Source organism: Amblyomma maculatum, chromosome 6 (assembly GCF_055883805.1).
Source record: "Amblyomma maculatum isolate TAMU_Amacu chromosome 6, ASM5588380v1, whole genome shotgun sequence".
Lineage (NCBI taxonomy): Eukaryota > Metazoa > Arthropoda > Arachnida > Ixodida > Ixodidae > Amblyomma > Amblyomma maculatum.
In genome coordinates, this window is record NC_139349.1 from 44,837,503 (window position 1) to 44,864,242 (window position 26,740).

The 26,740-nt window shown below is 41.9% G+C and overlaps 1 protein-coding gene across 1 annotated transcript; it reads right to left on the reverse strand.

Moving 5' to 3' along the window:
• Positions 1 to 1,636: 1,636 nt before the first annotated feature.
• LOC146185630 (glycine receptor subunit alphaZ1-like) lies at positions 1,637 to 26,740 on the reverse strand. Its single transcript, XM_084607885.1, has 8 exons — positions 26,445 to 26,740; positions 25,183 to 25,271; positions 23,145 to 23,212; positions 21,532 to 21,755; positions 20,284 to 20,366; positions 18,149 to 18,283; positions 9,312 to 9,643; positions 1,637 to 2,544 (listed from the first exon to the last, which is right to left on the reverse strand). Exons 1-8 carry the CDS (start codon positions 26,738 to 26,740, stop codon positions 2,359 to 2,361), a joined length of 1,413 nt encoding a protein of 470 aa, XP_084464011.1. The 3' UTR covers positions 1,637 to 2,358.

Genomic DNA, 26,740 nt, shown 5'->3' on the forward strand with positions numbered 1-26,740 from the left:
AATCGTAGAAACTAAAAGGAGTCCAATGCCACTCTAAGGCAGTACCTTAGTAAGGATAACTGCGGTTAGCGTCATTTATGAGTCGTCTTTAGTATACTTTCCGTACCAGTCCTGATGCGTACTATATGCAGTATTGAGCTGTACGTGTGACGATGAAAAAGAAAGCAATTTTTCTTCTTTTTACTGCGTGCTCCTGGCTTTATTTGAGCTCGAGAAAGAGGTCCCATTGTGTGCTTTATTAAAGGCAGTATAGATGTATTCTGGCAACTATCCTAACTCATCGTGAAAAATTATACGGCCCGCACAAATAAGCTTTGGTGCCTATGATTGACATTAATTTATTTGATGCTTAACGAATGAACGCTACAGGAGCGAAACAGAACGTATGTAGGAGCGAAAAATCAGAAATCCATATACCGCATGGGCATAAAAATGCACTTTGGAGCCACCCAAGCCATAGAAATCGCAGTGATTTCCTTTGCATCGCAAATATTTAAATTGCATACAGCTCCATTTGTTTTTACTAAACAAGCAAGGTCAGAGAAACCATTTGACAATGAAAATGGCGAAGAACACACCGCACGCAAACGAACATTTCTTAAGGTGTTTTATTAAAAAAATATACAATGGTGAGCAACAGCTACAAATCTATCGGCAATGGCTCAGCACGTGTTGCCGACAAGAGTGGCCGCATTCCTGTTGAGACAAGACGATACACCGGCTGTGCGAACAACAAAATTATAGATTACAAACGCTCAGGTGACTATCATTTGTTGCGAATCAAACCTGAATGCTTTAGGCCTACTAATCACGCAATCAAACCTGCGAGGCGCATATTAATACTAACAAAGTGTGCGAGATGCTTGAAAAATGGATTTAGGCTTTTATGTGAGATTTCGGCTCTTTGAAAACTTGTAAACATAAATGGTAATACTTATGTAAATAGCAGAGATAAAAATAAACGATGCAAGCAAACGCTTACTCCGCGAAACATAAATACCGGGTACAAGCGCATGGTAAGTGTAAATGCCTCAAGAATGATGACTAGACTATATGCCGCAACAGGTTTCGAGATGGGCACTGGCGATATCTCTACCAACCCCGTGCTAGCACACCTTAACTGCAGTGTTAGTGGGTTCGGTGAGATCGATCTCACCACGTAAAATGTTTTCTATACAAAGGAGTTAGCAACTTGAATGATAATGTGATTAATACCATGTTAATTAAAGCGCATAAAATTTGCTGACGAAGTGAAGTTGAAACTTTACCCTACAAAGACAACAAACTGTCGGAAATTATGGAATGTGTAAGAGCGCTCACAGTTTACAATTCGCTTTGTAACGCAGATTCGCTCATCATAAACAACTCTTATGTGCGTGATTATGGGCATCGGACCTGTTATTGGGCTCTTCTGTAGCGGCCAGGTTCTTTTGAGCACATGTCGTATCTTATAGCTAGCCACTCGAGTAGCCCTAACGTTAGCACTTATAGCGAACTCAATCTCGCATTTATTCACACATAATACACATTCACAGACTTTCATGATCACAGCACGGGATGCCCAAGCACCTGGTATGTATGCACATTGAATCCTCGCAGTCGGATCAAACTTGAATAAGGAGCGCAAGTGCTCCGAGATATGCAAAGTGCCTCGTAAATAATCTCAGCGTCTATCAGTTCTGATTATGTCAATTGGAAACGATAATTTGGCACAGTGTTATCCACAACTATGCAGTTGTGTCCGGTGCATTTGTTCGTGCTGCACAATTACCCTACCTGAGAAGACAAATTGTGTAGTTATCTGTGTAAACGATGTGCAAACGGCTGAGTTTCTTTTTTCAAGCTCGTCAGAGCTGCTAAGACAAACGTTGGCACCAAGTGAGCATGCACTTCAACGTTCGTGTTAATATTCTTATTGCCCACGCACCAGCCATGATAGAAGATGTTGCAATACTCAGACTACCACTGAAACAGTATCATTAAAAATAACCAGTGTTTTCTTACGTTTTACGCGTTGTTTTGATAAATTAAACATATTATCCTAACAAAGACTAAAGAAGCTACAGAAGGGAGCATTGAAGTTAAAGCCATTAGCCACCGACACTGCGAGGTCACGAAATACCTCCCTAATTTCGTCCGAGAAAATCAGCTGAGGTTAACGGGAGAAAAAAAAAACTGTCCTGGGACCAGATGGTGGTGTTGTTTACCTTAAATGCGACGTCATTCTCTGTACTAAACTAGATTGTACCACCAGCCAATCCTTCTATGGGGTGATTTAATTAAAGAGGCGTTTCATTAACCAAGCTGTCTCGGAGTAAATACGACACACTGAACTTCGCCGCATTACTCGGAAACGAATTAACCAGTGAAGCACATGAAGTACGGCCAATAAATTGAGTTGAAAACGAGGAAAATGGCCGGGAAGGCTACGCGGCAGACTTGGTCGATAACTTTTGCCCGAACTGTGCACTGAAGGGGCGCCTGATTCTCTGGAACTGCGTTCACAATAGCTACTCCGTGCTTCGTGGTGACCATGTTTGACTCCTGAAAAAGAAAAGGATAAAATGGGTGAATACATTTACGTTGAAAAGTTTCCTAGAACTGCTTAACATAAATCCATTTTCGAGTTTGTTAGGTATAGTGAAGCCCTGTCTCCTTCCTTCCTTTGTGACTTTGCATTAAGCATTGAAACATGTCTAAACGCAATCACTGAGAGAATTTTTTTAGGCAAAGATGCCTTATTCAATTTTATGAACTGAAAACGGGCAGGCAGCTGTGAGCTACAAAAAAAAAGCACTACAACCTTAGTTTTTCCATCATGAGAAATAAAAACAGGTATTGGACATATATATGAGGACGCTGCTCATTGATTATTGCGAAAGAAGTAAAACCATCGACAACCGAAAATGCGCACCTGATGAATGCGCACACGCACACATTACGAAGCCAATAAAATATATATAGTGATAGATATGAGGGCAGCAAAACCGCTATTTTAAAAACTGACAAAATTTGATAACTTCAGGAGTATCAATCATCATGCATGCGATAGCCAAAGAAAACTATATAGGCTTGTTAGTTCCTGGTATATACGCCTAATTATTCATTGTATCGTATGCTGACATTATGAAAAGTCAAAAGGAATAGCGTTGTTGCCCGTTATGAGGCTATTTACACCTGTAGTAAGTCTGCGTTCTTATTACATCTCTTGCGTACGGAAGTTCTGATAATGCTTTACTCGTGGCCCCAAGCATCTGAGAGTGGTTAGAAGCGGTCAGAACACAGTCGTGTATATCTGCATGCTGCAAAGGCTGAACAAAACAGGACTGAATGTGAAACTGCTATGCACACACGAAACATTTAATAATTTTCGTTAACACAAAACATAGCCTACATTCAGCGCCCAGAGTGTTCGCCTACCTATCATTGAAGAAGCAGTATTCGCATGATATTTAACTGTAGCTTGATATGCGCGCTCCTCATAACGTCATGTGCAATTCGGATAGTCCTACCATAAACCAAAGACATTATATCCTTGTACGCGGGAGTTTTCAACAGCAGTTCATTTGGGGGTCAGTTGAAGTGAACAGCAGATAGGTTTTTTTTTCTCTTGATTGCCGCATAAATAGGCATTCGAAAAAAAAAAGAAAACCAGCAGTTAGCTATTTTACGTAAGGCACCAACCGCAGTTGAGAACTGATGGCAGTTCAGTTCAGCTGAGTTGAGAGTCGCGCTTTACCCGTTGAACTGGCCAGACGACTGTCAGCAAAAGAGCGCTTCGGCCGAGTCGGTGGCATTTCTCGAGCCGCTACATATTTATTGTTAGCATAAGTTCCAGCTTGCAACTTTACTAATTAAATGCGTGTAAACACTCAAAAGTGGCACCGAACTAATGACGACTAAAGGTCTATTCACACTTGCGACTCGCGACGGACGCGCGACCCGCAGTCGCATACGACCAGAGAGCAACCGATGTTCACAATTGCGAATGCGACTTGCGGGTTGCTTCCACATTATATCTTCCTTGACTGTTCAGCACATAGAGTAATGCTAACTTACGTTCACGTCAGCTGAGTCGCTGATTGGTTTAGGGGTTTGCGACCAGCAGTCGCGCGACTGGAAATCGAGCAGTGCCCGAACGGCCCGCGGTAGACACTTTTCGATCGATGCGACCATTTGCGACTGTCGCTTTTCGAACAATACGGTCACGCGACCGCTGCGAGTCGCAAGTATGAACGGGCCTTAGGCGGCGAAGCCAGGCGTGCATCAAACGAATTGTCTTGGCTCTCTGTCGGAATTAAAAATAAAAGAAGTAGAAAGTGGAATTTAATATTAAATTGTGCGAAAAAATTGTTTAAGCTTATTGATAATGAAAACGAAAGCACGTTTTAGTCCCAAACTGATTGCACGTAGCACGAGCACATGATTCGGAGACTGAATTGAGTTTCGCGGGAAGTTTCCTGTAACTGCAGTCGAATGCCGCTAGTTCAACGACAGCTGAGATTCAGAACTTTCGTTTAATCGAACGGCAGTTTAAACTACCTGCATAACAGGGCGGTTCATAAATTGCTTAGAAGTATGTGTGCGATGTTTCTGCCTCAGAATAGTCGCTGCAGAGAGCATGCGCTCCCAGCTCTTCGATACGGGCGCCCGTATTACTTTCACGTTGCAACGAAGTTTTCTGATCCTTGCTGTTCCATTTTCCTTAGCTCAAGAGTACACCGTCTTATACCTCTCAAGGCAACGCGAGACGGATCCAAGGATGTGGAATAGTTGCAGACACTTTCAAAATTTTCTAGTTCGCCATATGGGTGCCTTGTCTCGAAAGTTCGTCTTCACCTTTAAATTTACCGCAACTGGCAGCGACAGACAGTTTGATCTTCGCCGGCTTCCGAGCACTGTTTCTGGCACAGCTGCCATCAAACTTTCTTTTAGTTTGGTCTCGTTTAAAGAACGTAATGGCCAAACACAATGTCGGTCAAGAGGAACGCCGTAGTTAGGGGCTGCGCACTACTTTCGGGCATCCGAAGTTATTTGGCGTGAACTAATATAGCTTCATTAGCGCTTTTCTTCTCGCTTCTACGAGAATGTGGCAGTCACGGCCAGAATACACCGAATTGTAAAGCGCGCACCTAAATCTATGATTCGTGTGTATAAATGCAACTCTTCAGAAAGCTCCAAAAAAGCGCGCATTAAGGCACTGATGCACTTTTTTAATAGGTGCTGTGGTGCTTGCTGCACCAATTACAAGTGCGAAACAGTACCTCAGTAATGCCTTTCGGAAGGATTGGTGGGAAATAAAGACACAGAGATGGTCTAGGGAGTGTTGCTAGAAAACCCAGGAAGTATACCATTAATTAATTCTGCACCTAAAAATTTCAACGTCCGTCATTTAGGGGTGTGCGAAGGCTGCTGTCGTGATCACATTGCTGTGCATTATTAGAGTGAATGGCAACATGATTGAAAAACAGCGCAACAGACGTGGACGTAGGTGAAGAACAGACAGGACGGGCGCTGAACTCACAACTGAAGTTTATTGAAAAAAAAAGAAAAACACGGATATATAACCCAGACAAGCAGCACCAAACCGCACATTAAACAAGAACATCATGATAACCCCACACACACACACGACGTTCAAGAAACTCAACTTCACGTGGTGTGTGTTGGGGTTATCATGATTTTCTTGTTTAATGTGCGGTTTGGTGCTGCTTGGCTGGGTTATATATCTGTTTTTCTTTTCAATAAACTTCAGTTGTGAGTTCAGCGCCCTTCCTGTCTGTTCTTCACCTACGTCCACGTCTGTTGCGCTGTTTTTCTATCATGTCACCATACCAACTCGCCCAGATGTCTCTTCTATTACTGAATGGCAAAGCTGCGTTCCACATCAACCAACGGAACGCACCCACTCTCTCTTGTCGATCGTAAGCAGCTTGGTATCTTCATCCCTGTCCTGCGCGTGTCGTGCGTAGATAGCAACTTGCATTATTACAGCTTCGTTAGCTCGCTCACCTAGGCACCATGTAAGTGCCTAGGTGCTACTGTGATCGCTACTGTGATTGCTGCAGCTACTATGATAGCTGTCAGTGCCGTTTCGCCAGACAATAGCAATGTACTCAGCTTCTGTGTCCGCTTTTGCGTTGAATCTCTTCCTTTACTTGGTAAGATTTATGGCCACGATTAACATTCACTTTGTGCTTCCAGCAAGACTTGCATTTTCGCGTGAGCTCTGCCTCGATAAGTGGCATGATCCCGTTTACGCTAAAGCACCAGCAATGAGTGAGTGTCACACGGTCAAAGGCAACTTTGCGAACACAGTTAATAAACCTGTTATCAAGCATAATGTTTGTTCAAAAGCTCGCACTTAAATATTTCGCATTTATTTGGTTCCTATGTTGTGCTTGGTGCTTCAAACGTATTTGCTTTTAGAGCCGAATACTGTCTTGGTATTCCGAATATTTCTACCATTTAGTCTACCTATAGTGAAAACTGAGAGCCATGCCTATGAAGAGCATAAGAGAGATCAGAAACAAAAAAAAACCGTGACTACATGCACTTTTTCCTTGAAAGGCGTTACGCGGTCTGCTTCGGCGATCACAATGGTGGGTACAGACGTTCATTACAGAGTTTTTCAGTGCGTAAGTTGTCGAATCGGTACATGATGCCGGTTACTATTGATAACGTCCGGCGTAAGATAGGAAGGAGAATACAGAGCTGCCTGCGAAGGATGGAGGAGCGGACATTGGCCGTCAGATGCGCAGAATACAGGCATGCCACACACTCCGACGTTCAACATAATTCTCATTGCGACAGCAAATTTTCAACAATAAATCAAATACAAATGATGCAGCTTTTCTACACATTCAAGACTAAATAGCGCAGCTAAACTAAACCCACAAAGAAATGAAAATACATCGCATCAGCTAATTATTTAATTCAACATTCGTACTTATATATTGCGGCTTGTTTGAATGTATTTACAAAATGAAATACTCTGCAGAACATCGAAGCTACAGAGGGGGCGGTACGGTACGGTTCAATGACTTATATAACAGTTAAGGTGTAACTTTTATAGGATGCAAGACAAATTATTCTGAAGAGTCAAAACCCGAATTCTTTGTTTCAACTATGCGATCTTCAGATTGCATGTTTCGAAAGGTTATCTGTTGCTCATAATAACTGCAGAAAATAAACTAGACTCGCTCGTCAGGGCCAGAGATTGGCGACAGCTGCGTGCGATCCATAACCTAGAAGATTGGGCATCAGGGCAAAAGTTCCTGAACCTACCTCAACCAAACCGAAGGTAGCAATCTCAGAGATCACGTATTAACGTTGCGAAGATCGCCACAGGGATGCTCCACATCGCAGTGGTCTACATGCATATCATTCTGCATCGAAACTGTGACGCAACCACACATTGTACAGCGTTGCGGGTAGGGTTATACCCCTTCACTTCCAATTTAGCATCCATATTCTAGTCAACATGGGTGCTGGTTTGTTACAGGGAATCGGACCGAAAGCGTAAGGATGTCTCGCAAGAATAGGGCCCAGTAAAAAGAGAGGTACTGCTCTTTCCTTTCCCGAGAAACCAAATTAAACAAAAAATAAAAGATATGCGCGGAACAGAAAGGCGGTATTCAAGGTGCCCGGCTTGTGTTAATAAGGCGAAGCTTGGACGTACCCCTTATTTCTCGACCATTCGCACACTCTTCGATCGTCTCCTTCATCCGAGGGATCCCGTCGTAACACGACAATACACAACTATGCCGAGTTGGCAGTTGCGCCCAGTAGTCACCGTTACGGCTTCATGCTCGCCTTGCTGCTGTACTGAGTGAGATGTGCGTTTGTTCTCTCATTTTATTTCTGCCAAGATGCTGAAATCCTGACGTTCATACTGTTTTCCGAGTACTCGAGGCAAGTGAACGACCAACAGAGAAAGTGCCGTTTGCAGGTCCCTAGAGCGCACACCGTCTCTCTTTCGTCGGAGTCTCGTACCTCCGGGCAGCGGCATAGAGATAGCTTTCAGCGAAACGGCGCTCAAGCGACGACTGCGTATATCTAACTCCAGAAGCTGGTCGCTGGAAGCCAAGTGAAAAATCATTTTCGCTTTGTTGTTCAGAGAGCACCAGGCACCCTTATCATTCCTCGTTTACCCATTATGCCGCGGCGAACACTCCTGGTTTATTCCCTCGTCGAGACAACGAGGGCTTTTAGTGGGGGGTGCTACTTTCAGAGGTACTCTCACGTGTGAGCCCAGACATGGTCTGTACGCTTCGGCGCAGCGCGACTTTAAGAACTTTATTTCGTTCAGAGCTCTCGCCTTCGCTAGTGCTGATTACCCCTGCACAATGGGGCATAAAGGCGTGTATTTAAGTAGATATGACCTAAATTGCTGAGAGCCATGATATATAGTTATGGTTAAATAAGCATTTCCGCAAAAGCCAAGAGAATACACAACAGATGAAGTGGCCATGCAGCTTCGCACTCAGGCAGTAATAGAGTATAATAAGGGATTGCTGCTTAATTGCTGATAATTGCCTGCTTCCGCATAGTTTCAGCAATACAGAACTAATAAAGGTAACTCAAAACCCTTCAGCATCTTTAGGGCTATTGCAACCTTATCATCCTCATTCGCTGCCGACAATATTGTATTTACGACCATATTAGTTCTCGGTCCTGTCTTTCCTTTACACTCAAATCTGAACTCTTTCGCAATATCGCAATGCTTATAATAAGAAGAAAACTTCTCGTTTTATTCGTGCTCAGCAGAAAGCTGCGTAAAGAAAACGAAGGACGAAGCGGTAACAAACTCTGGTGATAGATTTTATCATAATTATGGGTATCGATTTCTTGTTGGTCATGTACCTCTCCTTTAGTTTTTATTTAAAGCATCAACGAAATTTATTTCATTCTGCCTCTTTGACTTTGTACAAGCGAAATTTTGAGCAATGTCGGCAGAGTGTTTGTATACAGTATGCACGTTGTAAAAAAAAAAAAAACAGTTACGAAATTTTAAAATTTTTAAATCGAGTAGGACGCACGTAAGCTTCTACGCACAGATGTAAAGTTGATAGAGACGACGACGCGCAATGCATTGCGCGAGAGAGCATCACAATTTATCGCGTGGAGTGATAGGCTTCTGCGATAGCTACGACCTTCCGTACTCGCTCCTCATGAGAAACTTCTGGGTTTGACGAACACGCTCCGCCCTGACGGAAAATTTTCCCATTGCTCAGCAGAGTCTTCATAAAAGTTTTGTGGCTGGGTTTGCGAGTGTGAAGAACTGCTTTGGCACTAAAAGGTGTTCTCACCTTGTCTCTCGCCTGCATCCGGGCGAGGCAGCTTACAACCGTAAACTCCAGCAAAGCCGAGAACACGAAGCCAGTGCAGGCGCCCATCCACACGTCGATCGCCTTCACGTAGGATACAGGTGGAAGATTGGACTGTATGCCGGAGCCCTTAGAAGAAATGGTGAGCAGTGTGGTGACGCCGAGAGTGGTGCGTGCCGGGATAGACTCGACGTCGAGCCAAAAGGACACCCACGATATCACCACTATGAGCACGGTGGGCAGGTACGACTGCACCATGTGGTAGCCCAGTGACCGCTGGAGATGGAAGTCAGCCTTCAGGCAACTGTACTCACCTGCACAGTAGCCAATGAAGCTGCTTACTGCAAGAAGTCGACAGCCGTGCGTAATGTTCATTTTATTCCCTCAAATCGTCTCTATAATATTTGCGTGAAATCGAATGAGCATGTGCTTTGAATAACGGAAATAAACGGAAATGCCTGTGCAATTTAAACAACATTTTATGTTTTACAGTCTTACAGCATCCTATTACGCACTGCCTAGTCTGCTCTATTCATGTTTCTCAAATAAGACAATTCAGTCTATACAGCCTAAATACCACAAGCACGTAAGCACGTCTACTCCTTGTTATCAGGCTCAACCATGAATCAATCTATGCAAAATTTTGCTTATGCTAGAGTTCGTTTCAAAGACCAGCCAATGTTCCCTAGAAATCACATCTCGGTTTTGACACATGGTTTCACATAAGCACCAGTCCTAAGGCACCTGTTGTTCACGTAGTTATATAACTAGGAATGGGAATTCACATCCACCTTCTATTCTCAGTATCGGACGTTGAACTTATTTTACTCGGCAAACACAACTGCTTTCACTAGCGTAGCGGTAGAATAGCTGGTTTCAAAGTGATACACAATGCACCACTTCTCGAACGCGGCATCAAACACAGTAATTTAACGGGTTAATAAAAAGCCAGAGTGAGGAACATGGTTTCAAGAAACTAACAGGTTTGTTACTCTTGCGTAACCCGTGATTCTAGTACAGCTATAAAGTATTTTATATACGGCATCGCAGTAAGAACTATGATAACCATTCCATATTAGTATAGATTTAGAAAATTGGTTTTATTTTTCCGCAAATAAATCATTTTTATTTGCATTCTCTTCTAGTCTGTCACTCCAGGTGAGTGGTGCAACCACCACTGAGCCCTTGGCCGGTCTCGAGGGAGAGTGCGCGCTCTTTCTTACGGCCTTCTCAATCGCCGCGGGAACAATCGGAACGTTTCTTCTTGAGTTACGCTCTCCGCCGCCGCAAGGGGCGCGACCTGCTCACTGTTCGCTCTGCGTCTGTTTCAGCGGCGGCGGGTGGCTTTTACCTGGTTTCGCGCTGTCGCTCGCGAGTTTCGTGGTGAGTACAGCCCCGAAATGAAAGAATACAGAAGGTAGATGCTGCAGCGGCATGTCGTTAACGTACTACACGTGAACGGATATAGAAAAAACTCGTTCAGCAAACGTTCGACAAGCATGACATATATCGCGGCATGGTAGCTACTTTTGTTCATTTTAATCCGAATTTTTCCCAAGTCTGTACAGGAATAGCAACAAAAAAAAAAAAAAAATCTGAATGAGTAGTGATCACATCAAAGCTTCTTCAAGGCTAACATGACCTCAACTCGTCAGCAACAGCAAAACCGTCTTTCAGTGCTGGATGCGAAACCGTCTATGTAGCACCAAAGGTGAAACTAATTTCATAAAAGTGTAGTGTAAATTACAAAATACTTGCATGATATAAAGTATTAGTATAACAGTCAAAGTAAAGGTTGTAAGGTTGAGTTTTAAATGTTATTACAATTCATATATTAGCCGTGTGTGGTATTATAAACATTATTCTAATTTTGCAAATAAGCATGGTTTTAATGAAATTTTTACATGATCTTAAGTTTAAAATGAAAACAATCAAAAATGGTTTGATATTCATGACACCACTTGTGTTCGAAGTGGTAAAAAGAGGCCAATAAATGATGAAGGTGATACTCGATGCAGTCACTTACAAGTCAGTTCACCTGCTATATCGAAAGTATGCAAGAAACTTCTAAAGCGTTAAAGAAGGCCACTCTCACTGAAGACTCATTTCAAGCTCTATATAGTGACCCATTGAGGCTCTCTTTGGAAAAGTAAGGTTAATGTGCGGAAGGGAACGACATATGCTAGATGCGAGCGCAGTAACAGCTAGCGGCACATTACTACATTGTCAAGACGGATGTTTCACCTGAGAGCAAAATCAAGGCACTGAAGGAAGGGATGACATCTCCTACCATCCCAATTCCCACTATCAAATATTCCGGTTTACCTTACGTCGCTGGATATATCGGTTAGGTAATCAATTCGAGTGTGACGCTTGTGCGCTATTCTTGAAACTAGCGAAAGAAGCAGCCCCATGTAGTACACTCTTCTACGAGGAAAATATTATAGTGGACTGCATTATCCGAAACCAGAGCTTGTTGCCCTATTGTGCAAGCTTTTCTTTTTTCGAAAAAGCTGCCGTGCACCTACTGCACAAATGTTCTAGAAGTATTTAAGATCCTGATTCAGTCAGCATTTCAGAATTAAACTCTGAGTTGCCCGAAAGGAATTGACAGCAGTATGTTATTAGGTCCGCTTCTTTGATATTTGAAAAATATTTCAGAATTTTTCTCAATTAATTATACCAGGAAAGTGACAGAGAAGAACGAGAGGCCAACTCCTTATGTGCACAAGCCGTGCAGGAAGATTTTGCGACTGAATTTCCCAGAAGCAGGTCGCATTTTGATCAATTGATGAATATATAGTGCAATGTATAACTTTGAAGGACACTGTTGTTATTGTTTGCCGCTTTTTTCGATTCTGCTTAACTGTCTATGCCCGTTTTCATGATTAAAAGTATAGTCGCGAGACTACATATACATCTTCGGTCTTTCAACCGACTGATATATTTTGAACAAAGCTAGAACAGCCCACCCCCCTAGACAAGTAAAATTTTAACTTTATGAGCCAATTTTTGTTCTTTACTCTGAATCTGAGACGCGCCATGAATTTTTGCCGGTGCCTCTTTTGATCTAAACGAAAACGGTAGCGGCTAACAGAATCTCCACCCAACAGCTCACCATGCACTCACGTCAGGTCGCTCTACACATGCTTAAAACATTCAAAGGCACATTGCATAGCCTAGTAAATTCATTTTTGTACAAAACTTAGGGGTAAAAAATGTTTAAGTGTACCCGAAGCTTCATTCTACCGTGCACGGCCGCACTGACAAAGGCGCGCGAGCGCGTCAGCGGATTGTTGACTGTATTTTATTCCTCGTACACACTAAATGTTCGATGCTGATTACGGCCTTTGTATAAACCATAAGGGGCGAAATGTCAGGACCTGCCGGTTGCAACTGACGCGGGCGAAGCTAAATGCGAGCGCGCGTTTCCCTTGCGCGTGAACGGCTGTAGCGGAGGAGCAGCAGTGGGGCGGTGGCGACCCCACCGAGGCTCGGCGGGCGGTGGAAACAGACCCCATTGGAGAGGCCGTAAGAGAAGAGAAGCACGCTCTCCCTCGAGACCAGCCATGGCCTCATGTATACTCTTAAAATCGCGGCATATTTTCCTTCTGCTCCGAAGGAACCCACTACTGGGATGCTTCCCATCTCTCAATGGTACATTCCTCTCACTCGCCATACCCTCTTGATTCACGCTAACCTTCTTCCTTCCCCAGCAGTCACCATCCAAATGGGTTTCTACGCCAACCTCCGAGCACCGAGCGCTTAATACTTGTGGCTGCAAAAAAAGCTTGGGAGTGCTTCACTCAACAGCGGCCGTTTATTCACTGTCAATAAACAGTATGCCGAAAGGTAATGCATATGTTAAGGACGCATTTGAATGTTTTTTCGTGAACTTAACGCAAAAACTCAATTTCAAAAGCATTGCGTGCCGTTGGGCAGGCCGTAAACAAGCCGCTAGCCTCCGTTGAAGCGCCGCACTTTCAGCCTGTTTCAATAACCCCCTTGTATACAAACTTTCATTCCAAACGAAACCTTATTAAGGATTACTTCTTTGATAATAGTGACCCCAAAAGTTAGCAGCATAAGAAAAACAAACAAGCTTTAACAACGAAGATTGCTTTCAAAAAAATTCAAAACCATTCAATATTCGGACCTATTTTGTTTTGGGAAAAGTAGTAAGAAAGACGGGGTATGTACAGCAAGCAGTGAATTTCCTTCCAACGTAAGCAACGTTCGTAAGTTTATCTTACGACGTTCTTAAATGTTTGATCGTTTCAAACTTCGTACCGTAACTCTGTGATATGATTGGACTCTCCGACAAAGATGTATCGCCACATAAAGGAAAGGTTAATAGCGAAAAAAGACACTCATAAATAGGCACAAATAGACACACAGGACCGACGCTTCCTTTATGTGACTATGCACCAACTAGCCCAGCAATCAGTTTTATAGGTATCTCGATTCTTGTAAAATCTGCGTAAATAGCTCCCCTGGAAGGCACGCTTGAGCACACGCTGGTTTTGAACACAAAAGCACTGTGTTGCTCAGGAATGAATGAAATATAGCGACAGCAGCTAGTTCCCACTGATGATGAGCACGTCTGCGAGGCTTACGTGACGCCACCGTTACGCTAACGTAATGCAACCTAAATACTTCCAGGTTGTTTCTTGGGCAAGCTTTAGAGTTTGCTCATTTTGGAGAACCCTGAAGCTTAAAAACGACAGGAACGTGAGAGACGTGCTACTACCGCTATATTCTGTTTCTGTCATGTCCCTGTCTATTAAGGCTTCACCAAAATGAGCAATTGCTGCTGTGGTTCCTGGACATTCCCTTTGTTTATCTACTGCCGTTTATTTAATACAAATGTGCATATTCAAGAGTTTATCATAACGTTCGTATTACGAGGGACATATTGAATTTCCCTGAACAAATGAATACACGCTCTCTAGTTCAGAGCGCGGTGATTGACGCTGCGGGCTTAGTCAAAGGCTTCTGATGACCTGCAAGGTTTTCTGGGACAAAAATATAGACTTCACTTCACTACAGTAGTTTTTACGGCTGCAGTGTGGCCTCTACTTTCCTTGGAGTACGGTTATTTGGCCCCCATTTCAAACATAGTGCTGCCTGGCCTCTTCGAAAAACCTTGAAGAGGAACGCGGCAAATAACAATGTAATCTTAATGGTAAGTTTGTACTTCGAACTGTATTTAGTTTCCTTAGCCTTAGCAGCTCGTTATGGGGTTGACAAAATATACTACGAACCTACCATACGTTTAAAATATTATGTCGTTAGGAGCGTTCGTAGAAAACTCAGAGCGAATCGTGCTCTAACGTTCCTGGCTCATCGAGAATTCCACGCAGTTCAAAACAGAGTTCGACAAATAGTAATATCGCCACAAAGAGGAAAAATAAAAAATTAGAGCCCCCTTTGGCTGGAATTCTGAATATCTACGACCACCCACAAAATCTAATCAGGGGAAAACGGAGGCAGAAAGCGGGAACACACCTGAGGGCTGCTCTTCTGAGCCCACACGTTTCTTGCAGTTGTAATTTATTTCGGCGATGTTTGTAATTAGCGTAGTAATACAACTTTTTCATTTTTTTTTTGTTTTGCTGGGTGACTTTCAATACATTGAATAGTGCAAGATGTCAGTTTGTTTTAAAGCCGTTAAAAATTTGGTTACGTTTTCTAAAAAAAGAAATAGCCATGTATATATGGATGAGAATCCTTCCTTTTATTTTCAAAATAACTTCTGGTTAAAACAAAAACATATATCTTTATTGCACACAGTAGCTCCTTGCAAACTAGTCAATGTCCTGAACTTGTGCGCTTCTGTCAAAATATTTACTGCTCATTCATGACCTTTTGCAGTTATTAATATTATTCACTCCTGAAAAGATCACCTAACATCGAGTAATGCAGCGCCTAAAAAAGCATGAATCCTTACTTAATCTGTCAAATATCGTTGCATTTCTTACATAACTACCGCAAGTAGCTTAGTGGGTGCGTTCATCCTTAACATAAGTGTTTGAGATTTTCTTTTCAACGTATTCCTGCATTCTAACTAGCTCGTGATTATTTTTCGGATACATTATTCCTTGATAATCTCCAAGGCAGAAAACCTAGTCTTCCTGCAGTTATTGCCGCAACAAATAGTTGATGCGTGTTTCTCTAGGCTGTAAGTAAACTTGAGAACAATCTCTCCCGCACATTGGCTGCTAACATTAATTTACTCTTTTCTATTTCAAATTTAAACGGTCTGCAGTTCAGTGTGCTACATCTGTTCATGTAAATACTATTTAACTACATTCGTACTCAATCGCTGAATGGCTGTTGTGGTTGTATAACTCCTTGGGAGTAGTTTTTACACAGAAATTTTATATTTTATGACCCTAACACAACCGAAGACATGAACTAAATTCGGGGTTTATAAGTTTTTTTTGGGGGGGAAGCTCACATATTTATTTTTCAGCCAATTTAGAATGCCATTCTGTAACAGATAGTGCTGTTTTTTTAAATGCATTAATAACGCAATTACTACCAAAGCGAATACGTCAATATTGTTGTATCGGTATTTTGTTTCCTAACTGTAACGATGGTTTCAAAAATTTATCAGTTAACTATTTGCAGCTTGTACAGTATGTAATACCTACGCACTCCCACTACTTGCTGCATGGATTTTAAAGCGAAGTATTACGACGCCCTTTCGACGGAAACATGGCGTCGGCTTTCTTGCTGCCAGCAAAAGCAAGAAATTTGTGGACATGCCTGCGGCAGGTGACAGTATTGGCTCTTCACGCCGTCGAGCTGTGCGATGTCATGAAATCATGTGATCACAAGGGTGTTGAGAGTTATAATTTCTTATCTGTACCTTTTTTTTTTTCTGTTGCCAAGCTTCAAAAAAAGTAAATGCAATATTTGCCTTTCGTCTTGTACAATATTGCTTTAGACAGTGCTGAAAAATAAGAACCTGAGAATCTAAAATGTTTTCTCTAACCTACCACTTACGCAACTTTTTTTGCTGGGCTTTAAAAGAACAACCACCCCACGTAACGGCCGTGGAGGCATATCTCTCGCTTATTGCCCAAGTCAGGAGAGGCCCGTCGGGAACAGTGCTCCAAAGTAAAGTGGATTCAGCGTCTCAGAATACACCTTGAGACGCTGAAGAGCAGCTTTCGCGTAAAAGCTTTTGCATTGCTTTTGATACCATTTAAGCACTCTAAAAAAAGCCACTTTACGTAAAACGTACTCCGCTGCAGACATTCAGACTATGATCCTGCGAACAGGATGACGAAAGAAGAATTGAAACATTGACGCAATTTCGTGAGCTTAGTTTGTATGTCATGGCCTTTGTATGCTTTCATCACGCCTTTTTTTACTTTTAGTATAGTTTAATTTTCTATTCTCGTGGCATATTCCTAGTCGCGCAGTTGTAGCATGATTCACTTGAACCAATTAGCCTGCGCGAAACCTTTGCTTCTGCCAGAGCTTTTTAAACACGTTTTACTTTTCGTAATTAACACTTTTCCGGCAGTGCCAATATTTTTAAAATGTAAGCTGATATCTATTTCCTAAGAACGTGCTTTATTATGAACACTGCATACTGCATCATGCATCATTAAAAGGCTTTTTCTAGCTTCAGTGGGCTGAATTACGCCGCTTTTTTCAACAGCTCGAATATGATTAGTCGGCGATTTCGATATAAACTTCACAAGGGCCACTTTCGTTTGAAAATCTTCCTGACAGCTTGCTGTTGTTTATGAGAACTTATTAGTTGTTTCAAGATTTAATTACTTTCTCCTGCTCCTAACGTTACATCCGTTTGGCGTTGATAACAGATTCATTTCAGGTGTCTTGTCAAAAGCAGGTGAAAAGATCCGACAAGCCGCTTTTCACGTTTAATTTTTTATGGTGGTCTCCATGAAACTTAAAAACGTACAAAAAAATTCTGAGTACCGGCTACCTGACAACGAAGTCGCTTTAGTAATTTTTGCTCAGGCGTCTTATATTGTGCATTCATAAGTAACGAACAAGTATCAGCTTAAATGAAGAGTGTGCCAATTCACGCTCTTTTGTCGATACCTGACATAAATTTCTGGTTTTGCCAGCCATCGCAAGCAAACTGATATCAGAAGAGGGTTGTTGAGAGTCTTTTGGTCTTGTCGTATTATTTTTTTAAGGATAACTATATAGTGCAGATTAATTACCTAACGTTTCATCAGTGGAATGGGGGCAATGTATCAGAAAAAAAGTTGCAGAATTTCGAAAATCATCTAACTGTGCTGCAACCGGGAAGCTGGCGTTTACATAAAGCATATATCTTTTACCGGTGGTAAACGATAACTCGCGCTATAAGAAAAAGCTTCCACGTGACAGCGGCACTCCTTAAAATCAAGAGGTTTAAATAACCTCAGATAATCCGCAGATAAAATCCGCTTTTCTCTTTAACACTTTCTCCTATCACGCTCTGAATGTGCACTAGGCGAGTCATTTCAGCTAGGAACTGGTGACTTGACAGCTTTCTTTGCGTGCCAATAAATAAGGTTACGTAAATTGTAGATTGATTAAAACAATATATCTTACCATTTTCTAGGTGGTCTACAACATTTGTAACTCCCTTTTCGTAGCTCAAGCTAATAAATACAAATTTATGTAAATATTTCCACTAATTATTATCTTTGGCAAATGAGAAATACTGCAGCCTAAATAGGCGACAACTCTCAATAGTTCTCACTGCATTTTAAAAACCTTGGTTACATTTTGCTGTGACATGCTGTATAGATCCTCTACCTGGTTTTCCATGAGCACGTACTTACCGATGTGGAATTTTTCCATGCAGATCGACGTATTTATATTCTGTATCTCAAACTGGGGTAGTTTGAGGCCTTCGAAAAGTATGATAGGATTAGATTCCGACCACTCGAGGTGCAGCTCTTCAGTCGTTTTAGAGACTGAAAAAAGAAACGAGATGTGAAGGTGATGGATGAAAACGTTAAACGCACAATACTGAAGCAAAGCTTGTTCAAGGCGATACAAATTAATAATACATATCGATAACACATTTTCAGCTCGCTTATGCGATGGCATTTGCAATGCACAAAACGAGCCTTCCCCTTGTTTCGATTGGGCTCCACTGCAAATTATAAATCCATAATACCTCGAATAGATATCTGCGCATTATCCTTTAATTTAACGTTCTTAATAAATGCAATAATACGTTTTACTGCCTTTGTTTCAGCTTTCGAGCAGCCGATAGTGCGCGTAGTGCAGCAAAAAATGGTGGGTGGTTTCTATGTTATTTAAAAAAGGTAGAAAAATGAAAGCCTGAATCAGAAATGAAAATGAATGAAAGAAGCGAACAGTCGGAGAAGTGAAAGAGAGCATAGAGGATTGTTGTGCTAGTTTTTGAGTTTTGAGCTAACCTCAATTAGTACTGCAATCAAATTAGACATATATATATATATATATATATATATATATATATATATATATATATATATATATATATATGTGTGTGTGTGTGTGTGTGTGTGTGTGTGTGTGTGTGTGTGTGTGTGTGTGTGTGTGTGTGTGTGTGTGTGTGTGTGTGTGTGTGTGTGTGTGTGTGTGTGTGTGTGTGTGTGTGTGTGTGTGTGTGTGTGTGTGTGTGTGTGTGTGTGTGTGTGTGTGTGTGTGTGTGTGTGTGTGTGTGTGTGTGTGTGTGTGTGTGTGTGTGTGTGTGTGTGTGTGTGTGTGTGTGTGTGTGTGTGTGTGTGTGTGTGTGTGTGTGTGTGTGTGTGTGTGTGTGTGTGTGTGTGAGGGGGGGTCTGTGCGTGTCTATGTACGTGGTGTGTCGGTGCAGTCATTAAAAGCCTTACAGAAAAGTTAGCGTCCTGTACGTGATCGCGCATAATGATTAAACTATTCATGAACCTAATCTGGTTATTCTACTTTTTTACTTCTTGTTTTAAGAAGCGATATTCCATCGCTAAGTTGGAGGGCATTAACATCAAAGGTGAGCCCCGTTTTCGAATTTTCGAATTTTCTTATGCGGCAGTATGGTTCCGAAATTAAGAACGTCCAAATAAAACGCATTTTAAAGCTAGTTTCTTTGGTTCTATTGCACAATAAAAGTGCCCTTTATCCCATTTTTAATGCAGTAAATTGTTAATTTGCAAATGCTGGAGAGGTTAACATGGTTTTGGTCATGCTAATTCGCGTGAAGACGGAAACAAAAGCATTATTATGCAAGGTGGGGAAATCAGCTCAATAAATATTTAAATGCTCTTTTTCCACATTCTATATTTTGATCACACTTCTGATTAGGAATTTTGTAAACACAGTGGTCACATTTTTGTTGAGGGAGACACAAAATTAATTAGTTGGTTCAGTTATTTAATATGCCCAGCTTTATTACAATAATTTCTAGCCTACTGTAAATCCGGCCTGAATCGACCGCATATGAGTATACCTAGCACTTCTTAAAATACTAATTTATAAACGGCTAAAACAATCATATGGTCTAAGCAGAGCTTAAAAACCTGCAATAAATCCGCACAAATAAATGTTTAAAAAATTAAGAAATATTGCGTTTTACAAAAATTAAAAAAGTAAAAGTGAAGTCCTCTGGAAGATATACAATCGAAAATAGGGGCAAATAAATAGCGAGGAACTTGGAGATTTTATTGATAATGTAGTTTAGACGCAATGACGTAGAGTTGCTGAAAAGGCATGACATTGAAGATCGCCAACCGAAGCTGTGGCTTTGATCATTGAAACATCATAAAAATTATACGACTAACGACTACCACAAAGATTGGAAAATCTTGGAATGCAATAAAAGAGTTGCGCTGCAGCCCTCCGCAGCTTCTTCCTCGGTGATATATCATGCGTTGTAGCACCCACTATTGGCAGGTTTCGAAAAGAGAGCGTATGAATCATCGTCGAAAAGCGAAAACCGTTGGACACTTACATGACGCGAGCTCTATGCTGCAAATTTGAGAGTCCATGGGAAAGCGGTATAGATCCATCATGCATGCGAAGCGCAGCTTCAGCCTGCAAAAAAAAAAAAAAAAAATAAAGCGGAAACAGTTCGGGTCTATCACATTAGTCTTTTCGCTTTTCAAGTGCACAATGTGCCGCAGGGACTAAAGAAATTTTAGGAATTGATCCATTGCTTTTTCGTCGCCAGGATCATTTTCGTGATGGTGCTAGGCTAGGCTATCTAAAAAACTGCCGTTGAAATAGAAAACCTGCTATTAGCGGCCAAAGGAAACACTATCTCCATTATGCAACTGGCTGATGGCCCTAAGTTTTGTCGTCACTTGGCAGGCTTGACGCCTGACAAAAGCTACTATAGGTCATGAGCTGTTTCTTGTAACTTAGCGAGCCTCGCACTGCGAAGCATTGGGCTCTCAATCGCATCGAAAGTAGATTTCGGACTCACGGATTTTGCACTATATGAGGATCGGGCTGTAGACATGACAACAGGGTAACAGCACAGAAACACATGTGAGCATATTGTTTCGGGAGCCTCATCTAATTTTCGTTCTAGGTTACTCTGAAGCCGATGGAAGCCAACTTCTTTACCGTAATGTCAACTCCAGCATTACGCCTGCGCCGTTAGCGGTTCAATTGAAGCCATGGCTTACAGCTGTTTTCTTCGCAAGAGACGACATAAATAGATATTTAGTCACCACCTGATTTCTTTATTAAGCTATCCTCAAGTAAACCTTCGCTCGCCTTTTTCTCAACGCCAAATGTACAGTGCCAGCACAAGCAAACACAAAATATGCAGGGGCTAAGAGGAGTCCAGAGCCGGTCCCCTTATGATTTTGTCGGCGTCAGCCATTGTACCAGGTAATCCCACCATCTCACACAGGCGCTGCTTATTAGACCAAAGGTTTTATACCCTTCCAGAACATTTACAAACTCAAAGTGCAAATTCCGCGAAGCGCATCACGAGAGTTTATGAAGTGTATTTTCTGTCGAATGCCTACTGCATACTGCTTTTATTCCGTTTTGAATGGGGGCATATGATAGCCAGTCATATACCCCGGCAACATTATAAAGAATTATTGTAAACTTAAGCTCTGTAAAATTGAACTAGAGCCAAATCAAAGCTCGTTTTGTTTTGTTTTTGGAGGAATAATACTTCGCATATGGTAGACTTTCGTAACAGGGAAGAACGCATCGGGATGATCAAGAAAAGGCGGCTCACCTGAGCATGTACAATATCTTTCCGTTCGGGTTGACACGCACCAATACGTTCGGCACAGTGACGTACTGGAACTCAGCATGTTTAGCATTCGCGAAGAAAACTTCAGGCTTCCATATCCTCTGTACAAGTTTGGGATCATTGAGGTCCAGTGGCCTGGATACATTTGGACTCGTCAAGCGGTCGTCTTGCCAAGTCTGTCGAAGGTACAGGTCTACCTCGTAATCCTAGAAAATGAAAAAAAGCTACGTAAGCAAGAATCATCTAGCATTTTATGTTGCGCAGATGTTTAGAAACGACAGATCGTTTCTTGCTGTATATGATAATTTGCTTGCATTCGCAACCTTGCGTAGCGACTTTGTTTATAGCGAAATTCAGAGCATTATTTGCAGTCAGTGATTACCGTATACAATAGTGTCGGAAATATCTGCTCTTGCTGCCCTTCAGTAAATACGCTACTTGCAAATATTTCTTCAAAAATGTTCATTGCTTGTACTCAGACAACTAAATGAATATCTCATACGAGTTATAGGCAGCTGCACCACCTGTGTTTCATTACCTTGCCGACAATCTGGGTTAGGTGTGCCCATTCGAGGTCTCCGGTAATCAAAACAGAGAAAATAATATTCTGTCGTTCTAAACAATCGTAGATGACGAGAAAGTGCTCTTTCTTTTTGGATCCCCGCACTTCACAGTGACTGGAATTAGGTGACCTCTTCAGGTTACTCAAAATTGTTTACGTTGACATGAATGTTTAAGAAGCAACATTATTTGTGCCTTTGCGCAAAAGTGATGTTTTTCAGTGTGATCGGTTCTTGAAACAAAATTAGGCGCAATAATAAGAAATTAAGGTCCAATATGTGAGCGAACTTCAACCTTGTTACGCTAGCATTTTATTATTTAGGCCTGAACTACATAAATGTACGAAAATCAAGAGCTAGTTCAGAAAGCAAATGTTTTGTGATGTAAGTGTGCGGCACTTGTAAGGCGAAGAAAATTGAACTGCTTGCTCTTGTGTAAATACTTCGTAGTGTGCCATTTTCTCTGCTAGTTTGCACACGCAGCCTCGTCGCACTCGGAATTGCTCATGCAATGCTTTGGCAACCCTGTATTAAAGAACTTTTATGCTTCGCTGATATTCACGAAATTGTATCTGCATGCCGAAAAAAACTCACATAGTCAGGAGCAGAATGTGACGCTAGCCGAAAAACAGCCGAGCTTAGTGCGCGAGCTAGTAAGAGCCCTTGGCGACGATTACATTGGCAAAGATAACTAACAAAATTAGAGTTTATGAAAGTTATTTTATCCTCAGCTTTGTCTAAATGCTCTTTTTATTCGGCGGGACATCGGCATTGCATATTATTCCCGAAGGTAATGGCATAGTAAATATTGCAATCTTGGGCTCTGTGACATATTTTACGATGTTTGCTTTAAAGAACCATAACACATTTTCCCGTAATATAAGGAACGTTTCAACAAATATTGATGTCCAGCACAGACCAGAATAGAGTTAAGTTAAAAGGACTAAACTAAAGGCGTCGCAGTTACGCTTTGGACAGTCAGTGGCATTGACTTTTCTTGCAGAACAGTAATAATGGGCATCGGAAAGAACTTACCATTGTTGCGGGATTTATGGACCCGAAACTGCGTATGTAAATTTCGCAGGCCACTTTTGTCGGCGTCCCTAGAATGTCGACGCAGAATGTAGCGCATATTTCTCAGCAACAATAGCGCCCCCACAAGAACAAAAAAAAAGCAATTAACTCACAAAACTTCGAGCTACTGTTTTTGCTTTCATCTCTGGGCGCATTTATTATGCTATTTCGCACTGCTTGGCTGAAAGACGAAGCTGTCACTAACAGGGGTTTCCTCTAACACTGATGTATTCCAGTGAAAGAAAAATGTCAAAAATATAAGAACATGTTGTAACCAGTTCAGCACAATAAAATGCGTAAACGCAGGTGACACCAGAACACTTCGCAATAGATGCACATCACTTACACAGCATCAGCGCTCACACGTGTTGGGCTTTCCATTGCTTCGGTAGCCTAGCGTGTTCAGCTTTTTATCCCTGTATCCTTCTAGTTCTTACCTTTTATTATTTTCTCATCGACACACCGTTCTTTACCGCTGCCCAAGGTCAGACACCGCATGCTTGCTGGCGGCAACATTTACAGCACGTTCGCCGTGCTTACTCCGCAGCATGTACGACCACCTCTTCTTATTGCCCTCTCAAACAAAAGCTTGGTGTGGTGCTTGCCTTAGCGTCCCTTCGGGTTTATTTCCATCTGCAGGCGAGTAAGCACTGTACAGAGGTAACTCCAGTTTTCCGCCATGCTGGTCGCGACTGTCGCTTTTTATCACTGCATTGGTGTAGAATAAAGGTTCTAGCAGTTTTTTTTTTCTTTTTTTTGTCATTTCCCACCAAAGTAGCGTTTTCCACTCCTGTTCCTCTATTCCTTAAGTTAGGAGCTAAATAAATAAGAATATGTTCCTCAAAGCCTTGCGTATGCACTGCTTACGGTGTTGTGCTTATAGACTCAGAGAGGAGAATGAGAATTGCGTAGAGGCTAATCTTATTCAATCTGAGCAGCGTCTTTTTTCTTGAGAGCAAGTTGCCTCAGAAAGGCACGAAGGGGAAAATGCTGCACTAGCATGGAAACATGCAGGCCGTACAATGACAAGGAATAACTCTCCGTTCTTTGAGTTTCGTACCACAAAAGAAAAAAAAAAACACGACAGTCCGCTGTTTCATAGTTAAATTACGCTGTAATTAACAGCCTAAAGTTATTTTAATATTCCAGTAAGCAGAATCGAAAGCAATATCGCAAAACACCCACTTGTACGGCATGGTTTCTAACACCTCAATTAGGAGGCTAAAGCCGTGATTATTAAGTGACAACATTGTGCTACCTATTACTTAGCCGTTTAAGTGCCTAATTTCGAAACTCGAGCTTTAACAAATATGCTGCCTTTAAGTGTATTTCTTTTGTGCAGGGTGTTCAGAAGATGTTACATTGAACACACTCCAAGTTCCCGTGGAGTGGATTTATGGGGGCGGAGGGGGGGGGGGGGGGGGGAACGGATAGTCTTCAAGATTCTTCATGAACGAAATAATAAAGCATGCAAAGAAGTCTAAAAGCAAAAACGAGGCACAGTACTAAACGTAAATACAGCATACCATCAGCAAAGTATAAGGCTCTGCTGTTAAGGCAAATCTTGTTTAAAGACGTTTGGATTAAATGCAAATACTGCGCATTTATTTATTGTACCCTGAATCGCAAAAAGTACAGTGGCGACTCCTCAGGCTCCATGTCACAGTAATACATACTAGGAAGCATGGCACTCCACTACTTAGAATTAGTGCATTCTCTCAGGTAATAATTGCACCAGAAACACTCTGATAACGGCTGAGTCTTAAAAGGCTCCATGTTGAAACTTCGGAAAGTATTTAAAAGTCGCCCAATTTATAAAATAGGAAGAGGCGTCTGAAAGAATTCATGATGTTGCTGCAAATTTACAGATAACTATGCTTTCACACTCGAACTGCATTTGCATGTCTTCAATATTTTTATAATGCACTTGACCTTTTGGAACATATTTGCGTTTGTAACGAAAAACGCTGCCAAAGAGAAGCGCAGAACAGCAACATACCCAGATGGGTTGTAGGGAGTGCTCGCCTGTCGTACGTTCTTAACAAATCATCTAATTTCTCCAGGTCGTCCAAAGCTCCATTTGATCGCCTGAAGAAAATGAAACGTTATGAATGTTTGCGATAAAGAATCATCACTGACCAGAGCGGTCGCACTAAATACAATGTCTTCCTTAATGATATTCAGACATCTTGCCGGAAGTGAATGATTCCTGTTTTAAAACGGTGAATACATCTAAAGTGAACCAGATTTCTGTTTTCCTGATCCATCAATTCATTTATGGACACGAGATTTAAAAGCATCCCCAAACTAAATTGAAGATAAAGTTAGTTTGTTCCAAAAGAAAGAAACACAGGCACGCGTTGGAAAGACATCACCGGGAATGAGAATTAGATTAACTTTTTTCATACCAGCGTGGTTTCTGTTGTACGGCATACCTTTAGTGCAGGCGATAACCCCTGCATTGAACGGGCAACATATGAAGCTATATTATCTCTATAACCCAACAAAAAAAAATCAAAGTAGGATGTTTATCAAGATAAGCTATCCTTGTTTCGAGGATGAAGCGTATATCGGGCATTATTTCAGCCAACTCAAACTTTTTCGGTAATTCATTATTAACCTATCCTTTACTGCGCCTTCAAAAACTTGTCCAATTTGTTAATTGGTGGGAAAAGCGTTGTAGCTGAAAATAAAAATTACGTGTGCGGAAGCAACAAAACGTAATGGTCAAATGGAAGCCCGACAGTAGTATAATTTACATCGAAAACATGAAAACTCCGATAATAATTTATGGGACATCTCCTTTGTTATTATTATTCTATCGCATAATTGCAAAACAGTGTATTACGAAAATGATATGATCTAAGATATAGTTGACTGGCCCCGAGAGAAGACGTTTGTGAACTTATTTCACACAACAACGCTTATTTGGGCAAAATCGTTTCACTGATTTATGCTGTGATTTATTGGTGAATATGCTGGCGTTTATATTCCACAAAAGTTTTCATTATTGAAAAGCTGCATTTAGCCCCTTGCACCTGGCACTTTTTTTTTTTTTGAAGTAACATATTGAATCCAGTCTGTCCGCCCGTTGATATCAGAAAGCGTAATAAAACGAAACAAAAAAAAAAAAATGTCGAAAGACGGACGGCTGGTATACCGCGCCGGTAACCGGATACGTTTCTTGTAAGGAAAGCAGAACTGTTAGGAAGACCAAAAGTAGAGAACGACACTTGCAACCAAAATCAAAAGCAAACCTACCTCTCCTGTGCGAGCGTCGACTCAAGCAGCCACACCGTGACATAGACGCGCCAGGCGCTCAGCACTGACAGCAGCGCGCGCATCGTCCTGCGCCCCGTCAGAGCCCCAACCCCACGTCTGGAGCTGCAGCCACGGTCGACCGGGCTTGTCGTACTAGCCGTGCTCCGGCTCGGGTCTCGACTGAGGCGCAGGCGCGCGCGCTTGTGAGGTTGTGAGGAGAGAGGAAGAGGGGCAGCACTACACCCTCTCCTTCTTGCCTGCTGTCGCTCTCGGCAATCGCGGGTGAGAAGCCGCAT